At 43.3% G+C, this 9,601-nt stretch overlaps 1 protein-coding gene across 1 annotated transcript; it reads right to left on the bottom strand.

Annotated features, from left to right (window-relative positions):
• Positions 1 to 2,141: 2,141 nt before the first annotated feature.
• On the bottom strand, positions 2,142 to 5,762 carry chmp6b (charged multivesicular body protein 6b). Its single transcript, XM_034558085.1, has 8 exons — positions 5,500 to 5,762; positions 4,743 to 4,852; positions 4,432 to 4,519; positions 4,264 to 4,350; positions 4,121 to 4,186; positions 3,957 to 4,037; positions 3,755 to 3,827; positions 2,142 to 3,065 (listed from the first exon to the last, which is right to left on the bottom strand). Exons 1-8 carry the CDS (start codon positions 5,560 to 5,562, stop codon positions 3,016 to 3,018), a joined length of 618 nt encoding a protein of 205 aa, XP_034413976.1. The 5' UTR covers positions 5,563 to 5,762; the 3' UTR covers positions 2,142 to 3,015.
• Between the last annotated feature and the right edge of the window lie 3,839 nt (positions 5,763 to 9,601).

The following is a 9,601-nucleotide window of genomic DNA, read 5'->3' as shown; positions in this document are numbered from 1 at the left end:
CAGTCCAACTGTTGATTGGTGTGCATTGTCCCTGCAAAATAAATGAATAAATAAAATACACAAATGAATAAAGTTAACGATTGTTAATCACAGTTAGTTCAAGTCATGAGCAGTCGGGCAACAACGAGGACTTGAGACCTGAATCCATACGAGGAAAACAACAGCTACAGACGTTGAATATATATATATATATATATATATATATATATATATATATATATATATATATATATATATATATCGTTTTATTATAGCCCCCCTGCACCCCATGAAACCTTAATTTCGTTTTATGAGAAGTTGTATAGGGGCAAATAAAAGAAGGGTGCTTCAATTTGTCATGTATTGTTGTATTTTAATATTTTTTGATTTTTTATCGGGTACATTGTATTGGGTGAACTATACCTGTTAAATTGGTGTTCTAGGGTTAATTAAGCCCACTAGGGCTCAAAAAGGAACGGTGTGTAGCTTTTAGGAGCCATGTTTTCATGTTGCTACAGTAGCCCAGAAGGGACAAACCAAACACGGCTCTAGATGGGGTTGTTCTTGTGTTCTACAGTAGCCCAGAAGGGACAAACCAAACACGGCTCTAGATGGGGTTGTTCTTGTGTTCTACAGTAGCCCAGAAGGGACAAACCAAACACGGCTCTAGATGGGGTTGTTCTTGTGTTCTACAGTAGCCCAGAAGGGACAAACCAAACACGGCTCTAGATGGGGTTGTTCTTGTGTTCTACAGTAGCCCAGAAGGGACAAACCAAACACGGCTCTAGATGGGGTTGTTCTTGTGTTCTACAGTAGCCCAGAAGGGACAAACCATTCATGTTTCCTCGTTGGACAAAGTTCTCGGTTGCAATCTGAAACCTCATCGCTAGGTGGCGCCATATACTACACACTACACCTTTAGGAAAAGCAACATTTCAACTGGTCATGTGACTTCTTTATCTATTCATCACGAGACTTGAGCTTTGAGTTGGACCGTCTCCTGTGATGTAACAGATAGGAATGTGTGTGTGTGTGTGTGTGTATTCAGTACACACACACACTTCCATTCAGCAGCATTTGATCCCGCCTTCACGACCGTCCTACTCACCATCGTCCTCCTAGCCAATCAGATCCACGTCCGTGATTCATCCCACTCCCCACGCGGCGCCGCCCACTCTCACGCGGCACCGCCCACTCCCCAAGTGGCGCCGCCCACTCTCACGTCGCGCTGGCCACTCTCACGCGGGTGAGAAGGGTTCAGGGACTTCACATAGACACCAATTCAGGCTCTTTCAGGCCGGAACAATGGCGCCTTGATACACAGGCTCTGCGTCAGGGAACCACCTCAAGGTCGTGGAACCACCTCAAGGTCAGGGAACCACCTCAAGGTCAGGGAACCACCTCAAGGTCAGGGAACCACCTCAAGGTCGTGGATAACATTTAGGGTCCAGCTTTCTAAGATTTAACTCCAATATCTTTACCTGGAAATAAAGGCTAACCTTTACAGATGGAAACTTACACCCATGGATGTGCTGCTCTAACAGCTGCTGCTGTAAACTTAGTTTGATTATTATCTTTGTGCACGTGGTGCACGTGGTGCACGTGGTGCACGCTCCAGACCGGCTCCTCATGAAAAGTGTCTTTTTAGATAACTTCTGTTACATTAAATAAAATGTCCTCAACAGCTGCTGCAGAAGAACATCTGTCGCCACCTGGTGTCGGACGCAAGAGTGGAAACGAGAGGATGAGGGAGAAACTTTTATTGTATAAAAAGGATGTGCACAGAGAGAGAGAGAGAGAGAGAGAGAGAGAGAGAGAGAGAGAGAGGAGGTGAAGATGAGCAGTGTGATGACTCATCTTCTGCCTGTGATATTAATTGATTTACAGATTATTAGCGGCATCGTTAGAGAAACACCATCTTTAAGACATGAAAACACAGGTTCCACGTTATTACCTGTGTGGGCGTCGCAGGTAAACCCACGGACGATGTGATTGGCCCGTTCTCCGATGTCTCGGAACTGGCCGATAATTAGATCATCTGAGCTGCTGGAACGGGGGTCAGGCGGAGGGATATGCCGGCAGACAGATGCCGATGGTTCAGTGTACTTTAGAAAATATTGTTTATGATTTAAAGGGCCAGTTCACTACGTGTTCAAGTGGTCTTAAGGTTCACATTTGTATTTCTTTTGATTTCTACTAGAACGCATTTACATGTTTTAATCTTTTAAAAAGCCAAACACATTATTCTTCTCATAACGTTTATCAGATTATATTCCCTGCTCCGATTGGCTGGAGAGAGAAATATGTTCCAAAACACGTCAAACGAGTTAGTCCAGGTGTGATTTAGTGTGCCCAGGAATGTGTCGCAGGATGTTTTCTGACCCACAATCCTTTGCACAGCAGATGAGTGAGTGAACTGGTTGTTCATGATACGTCTCCTTTGAAGTCAAACTCATATCACATCGTCATGGTTTCAATTTAAAACAATGTCAGGGTGTTTTTGTGTTTAAAGACTATTCTTAAAGTGTTTTTATTATTATTAAAAAGCAAGAAAAAGGTTTCTTTACGGGGAAAGTTCTCACTAGAGGAGTATAAATCTCTTTGTTCTCGACAACTCATTTTACAGACTTAGATATGTGTGATGAAGCTTTGATGTTCACATCTTTGGTGGAAAGTAGTCCCGATAAAAACCGTCCAGGTCCGAGGACATCAAAGAGAAGCAGCGCCGCACTCGTTGAACTGAGAAGTAAAGGAAGTGAAACCAGAACGTGGAGGAGTGAGGAGTCGAGGAGTCGAGGAGTGAGGAGTGACGGCTGCGTACGGGAGTTTATGGAGGTGGAGTGATACACGAGTGAAACATCGGATCTCACAGGTCTTCGTGGCTCAGCATTGGTCCAGCGGGCCAAGTCCTTCATGTGGCGATGGGGGAAGCTCTGCGTCCGAGAGGCCTCATCCCTCATCGCAGAGGGAGGAGGGTTCTCCAGGTGAAGGAGGCACTCGTGGAGAACATCCATCAGGAGGACGGTCCACGGTTCTTCAGGCGGCGAGCATCTCCCGCTCGGGCTTCTTCCTGGAACGCTCGCTCTCTGAGACAGAAACAGACAGACAGACTTAGAAGGCTTCAAGGAAACCAAGCAGGTCTCTGTGGGCCACATGCAGGTCTCTGTGGGCCACATGGAGGTCTCTGTAGGCCACATGCAGGTCTATGTGGGCCACATGGAGGTCTCTGTGGGCCACATGCAGGTCTCTGTGGGCCACATGGAGGTCTCTGTGGGCCACATGGAGGTCTCTGTGGGCCACATGGAGGTCTCTGTGGGCCACATGCAGGTCTCTGTGGGCCACATGGAGGTCTCTGTGGGCCACATGGAGGTCTCTGTGGGCCACATGGAGGTCTCTGTGGGCCACATGCAGGTCTCTGTGGGCCACATGGAGGTCTCTGTGGGCCACATGGAGGTCTCTGTGGGCCACATGCAGGTCTCTGTGGGCCACATGCAGGTCTCTGTGGGCCACATGGAGGTCTCTGTGGGCCACATGGAGGTCTCTGTGGGCCACATGGAGGTCTCTATGGGCCACATGGAGGTCTCTGTGGGCCACATGGAGGTCTCTGTGGGCCACATGCAGCCAGACCAGTGAACGAAAAGCTTTCAACCAGTTAGATAAGATCTGTGAGAAATGCATTGTGGGGGATAAAAGCATGTGACGCTAGAAGACACGGTGAAAACGATTAGTGTGTGTGTGTGTGTGTGTGTGTGTGTGTGTGTGTGTATGGACAGACCTGGTTTCTTCTCTGTGGCCTCGGGGACAACAGGAAGCTGGTCTTCAGGAACCTCTGGAAGCTCGACGTCTCCCTGAGAAGACAAAGCGGAGACAAAGCGCCGGGATTAAACTTCTCCTCTAAAACACCAGACGGGTGAAACCAAACCGGCGGGCCGGCGGGGGGGCGGGGGGGTGGGGGGGGAGTGGGGGGGGGGCCTCACCTGCGTGAGCGCCTCCAGCTCGGCGAGCACGGCGTCCTCGTCCTCTTGAGACAGAGAACCGGCCAACATGTCGTCGATTTGCTGCGAAGACAACAAGCAGCTCGGTAAACAACAAACATCTGTTTACGGCGGTTCAGTCTGTCGGGTAACGGAACCGAGCCGACCTTCTGGTACTCCACGGCGTCCTGGGTTTCATCCATGATCCGCTCCACTTCTTCCACGGACATCACCTGAACACAACAACCGCAGCGCTTTAATACGACACCAGGCTCCGCCCCTTTATTTTAAAGACTACGTCGCCGCCTACCTCGTGCATTTTCTTCAGGCACTCGTTTCCCACTTTCAACCCTTGGATGACCTTCGATTCGATCTGAGCGAACTCCAAGTCCTGAACCTGTGACGGAGAAACAGAGGGAAGCGGTTAGCGGTTGGCGGTTGCCGTGGCGAGCTTCAAGGGGGCGTCGCCGGTGCTCACCATGCGCTCCAGGTTCCCGATCTGGTTCTCCGTCTTGTCCAGCAGTTGATCCTGATAGCGCTTCTTCTTCAGCAGGAGGAGCGCTTTACTGGGAGAACCCACAGGCGGAGTCAGTCTGAGCACTTCACACGTGTGTTACATGCAATAACATCTACTTTATTAATAAATAAATAAACAAAGCTTATTGCATTTGTCTGATTTTGTTGATCTCGGGTCCCTGAACGTTTATTTTATGCGTCAGCTTTAACGAGTGTGTCCCTATTAATAAGAAGTCTCTTTCCCTAAACCTTAATATTTGTATTAATACTCACTCTTTTTTGCCATTCCTGAGCAGCTGCTTTGCCAGCAGCCTCTCCTTCTCCAGCTGCAGGCTGATCCTCTTCTGATATTGCTTCAGTTTGTCTCGCTGCTGCTTCAGTTGCTGCGAGGAGACATGAGGCGATTTATTAATATCAGCTTTAAAAAGACACTGAATGTGAATATTTACAGTCAAACATCCAGTAACACGATATTAGTATAATAAAAGTTAAACAGGGAGGCTTGTGTTGACATCTGAGCATCACTTTTGATTAATTAGTAGTTTATTTCTTTTATATTTATTAGGATTTATTAAGTAATACAAGTAATATAAGTGAAGAGTGACTTGGTAACTTTGTACATAAAGTTGTGTTGCATAAACTGTGTGTGACCGTTGTTGTTAAAATACCACATATTTTAAAGCAGTTTGGCTGCTAGCCGACGTTAGCCGACCGACGCTAGCCGACGTTAGCCGACCGACGCTAGCCGACGCTAGCCGACCGACGCTAGCCGACCGACGCAAGCCAACGTTAGCCGACCGACGCTAGCCGACGTTAGCCGACCGACGCTAGCCGACGTTAGCCGACCGACGCTAGCCGACGCTAGCCGACCGACGCTAGCCGACCGACGCTAGCCAACGTTAGCCGACCGACGCTAGCCGACGTTAGCCGACCGACGCTAGCCGACGTTAGCCGACCGACGCTAGCCGACGCTAGCCGACCGACGCTAGCCGACGTTAGCCGACCGACGCTAGCTCGCGCTGGCACTCACCAGCACCGCCTTGTCTTGCTCCGTCACTCGGCTGTGCTTCTTCTTTCCAAAAAGATTTCCCATTCTGACGCAGCATTCCAGCTACAACTTCCCAGCAGCAACGGAACTGTTTGTGTTTTCAGTTTGTTTGTGTTTACAACTTGTAAGGAGGCGTCTCGACTACTGGAGCTTCTCCTCCATTATTCGTGTAGTCATCTGTTCTGGCGTCCACACCCACATCAGGAAGGACGGTATCCGAGAAGGGGCAAAAGAAAAAGAGAAACGTCTTTAGAAGTGGGAGTGTTTTAGCGCCCTCCAGCGGCCACGAAGTGGAACTGCAGCATTAGTCAAACCTGCGTCAATGCAACAGAAAATGCATTTTTCCGGTTTGTACTTTCAAAATAATGATTTAACTGAAGCGATCATAACGAACAATATAATGAACATTAAACGATAAAGGTAACTGTCGTTGGTTGTCATTTAAGAATCAAACACATACACTAATTACTAATGTTCTTTAGAGGAATATTGAGGTCTTTATCAAACTATATTATCTTTTTGATCAGTTTGACAACACATTTGAAAGAAAAGATTGTTTTTGTTTGCATTCTAATCGTGCTCACTGACATGTGTAAATAAGTCACTTAACAGCATTTAACAAACTCATTACCGTGATCGTTTATGTGACGTCGGTCACTTTTGAAAGTGCGTACCGGAAGTGATAGTGTGCTGTCTGCATTAACGCCAACGTTATAAAGTGTGTGTTGCAGTTCTTCCCTGTGACCACTAGAGGGATGACAGAAATGTTATTTCAGAGAGGTTTTGTGAGGAAGCAACAAACATCAGCTGCAGGTACACCCTACGGCCGCCAGAGGGCGCTGGACACTCATAACTATCAAGTCGATGTGCGTCAAGGCAGATTTAATAGCATACCACGACTTCCGGTGAAGACATTCAAAATAAAGCTTTCAAAACGATATATAATATGGGGACTGAGGTAACCAGAGTACTTAAGTACATATTTAGGCATATTGTGTTTTTTACTCAAAAAGAGTACTTTTAAAGCATATTTTGAAGCCAATATCTTTCTACTTAAATTATTTTGAATGCAGGACTTTTACTTTATAACGAATCTTAATTCTAACACCACTGGTTTTATAATAATCTTCTACAATTGATTCAAACATTTTAATGTACAGCCCACAGGATGTATTTATTAATTTACTCTTTTTTAATGTATGAATCCAGCTTGTGTTACAGGTTACCGTATAAACTCAGAAAGGAGATCTGGCTTTCTGATCTGTCCGTTAAAAAGAAAAAAGGACACAAACAATCTTTTAGATTAACATTTATTCATGAAAAGGTCATGTAGAGTCCATCCAGACATGGGGTGATACAGCAGGGAGACGGCAGCACACGGCTGAACCACAGTCTTTAAAAAATAAAATCAGTGCACAGATAATCTTACAAAGATTGCATAATATAAACAGAGGTTATTAAAATTTCCCAGAAATAGTGCAAATTCTACCAACACCAGGGAAAGAAAGGAAATGAAACCCTCAACTGTCATCGGCTAAACGCTCCACTTTCCAGAGACAGCAAACAAACGGATAGTGTACACAAACATATGGATAGTGTACACATAAACATATGGATAGTGTACACATAAACATACATATGGATAGTGTACACAAACATATGGATAGTGTACACATAAACATACATATGGATAGTGTACACAAAAACATATGGATAGTGTACACATAAACATACATATGGATAGTGTACACAAAAACATATGGATAGTGTACACATAAACATACATATGGATAGTGTACACATAAACAAACATATGGATAGTGTACACATAAACAAACATATGGATAGTGTACACATAAACATACATATGGATAGTGTACACACAAACATATGGATAGTGTACACAAACATACATATGGATAGTGTACATAAACATATGGATAGTGGACACAAACAAACATATGGATAGTGGACACATAAACATATGGATAGTGTACACATAAACATATGGATAGTGGACACATAAACATATGGATAGTGTACACATAAACATATGGATAGTGGACACATAAACATATGGATAGTGTACACATAAACATATGGATAGTGTACACATAAACATATGGATAGTGTACACATAAACATATGGATAGTGTACACATAAACATACATATGGATAGTGTACATAAACATATGGATAGTGTACACAAACAAACATATGGATAGTGTACATAAACATATGGATAGTGGACACATAAACATATGGATAGTGTACACATAAACATATGGATAGTGGACACAAACATATGGATAGTGGACACATAAACATATGGATAGTGGACACATAAACATACATATGGATAGTGGACACATAAACATATGGATAGTGTACACATAAACATATGGATAGTGGACACATAAACATACATATGGATAGTGGACACATAAACATATGGATAGTGTACACATAAACATATGGATAGTGTACACATAAACATATGGATAGTGTACACAAACATACATATGGATAGTGTACACAAACATACATATGGATAGTGTACACAAACATACATATGGATAGTGTACACATAAACATATGGATAGTGTACACAAACATACATATGGATAGTGTACACAAACATACATATGGATAGTGTACACATAAACATATGGATAGTGTACACATAAACATATGGATAGTGTACACATAAACATATGGATAGTGGACACATAAACATATGGATAGTGGACACATAAACATATGGATAGTGTACACATAAACATATGGATAGTGGACACATAAACATATGGATAGTGGACACATAAACATATGGATAGTGTACACATAAACATATGGATAGTGGACACATAAACATATGGATAGTGGACACATAAACATATGGATAGTGTACACATAAACATATGGATAGTGTACACATAAACATATGGATAGTGGACACATAAACATATGGATAGTGGACACATAAACATACATATGGATAGTGGACACATAAACATATGGATAGTGTACACATAAACATATGGATAGTGGACACATAAACATACATATGGATAGTGGACACATAAACATATGGATAGTGTACACATAAACATATGGATAGTGTACACAAACATACATATGGATAGTGTACACAAACATACATATGGATAGTGGACACATAAACATACATATGGATAGTGTACACAAACATACATATGGATAGTGGACACATAAACATACATATGGATAGTGTACACAAACATACATATGGATAGTGGACACATAAACATACATATGGATAGTGTACACAAACATACATATGGATAGTGTACACAAACATACATATGGATAGTGTACACATAAACATATGGATAGTGTACGCAAACATACATATGGATAGTGTACATAAACATACATATGGATAGTGTACATAAACATACATATGGATAGTGGACACATTTAAAATGAGCGTTTAAATAAAGTTTTCACATTTTAAAAAGGTCCCTATTTGCCAGAAGGTGCACAAACTCCTGTAGTGACGTGTATCTGATTCTCTAGTGTACCTGTAGTGTGTGTGTGTGTGTGTGTAGTGTGTAGTGTGTGTTTGTAGTGTGTGTAGTGTGTTTGTAGTGGGATGTGTGTGTTTGTAGTGTGTGTAGTGTGTGTTTGTAGTGTGATGTGTAGTGTGTGTGTATAGTGTGTGTTTGTAGTGTGATGTGTGTGATGTGTAGTGTGTGTGTGTAGTGTGTGTTTGTAGTGTGTGATGTGTAGTGTGTAGTGTGTGTTTGTAGTGTGTGATGTGTAGTGTGTAGTGTGTGTTTGTAGTGTGTGATGTGTAGTGTGTAGTGTGTGTTTGTAGTGTGTGATGTGTAGTGTGTAGTGTGTGTTTGTAGTGTGTGATGTGTAGTGTGTAGTGTGTGATGTGTAGTGTGTAGTGTGTAGTGTGTGATGTGTAGTGTGTAGTGTGTGATGTGTAGTGTGTAGTGTGTAGTGTGTGATGTGTAGTGTGTGATGTGTGTTTGTAAAGTCAGACCGTCTTTACTCATAAAATCCTTCTTGAGAAACGGACACTTGAACCTCCTC

This window comes from Cyclopterus lumpus, chromosome 19, assembly GCF_009769545.1.
Source record: "Cyclopterus lumpus isolate fCycLum1 chromosome 19, fCycLum1.pri, whole genome shotgun sequence".
Lineage (NCBI taxonomy): Eukaryota > Metazoa > Chordata > Actinopteri > Perciformes > Cyclopteridae > Cyclopterus > Cyclopterus lumpus.
The sequence above is the reverse complement of the archived record's forward strand: the minus strand, read 5'-3'. Positions and strand labels throughout refer to the sequence as shown.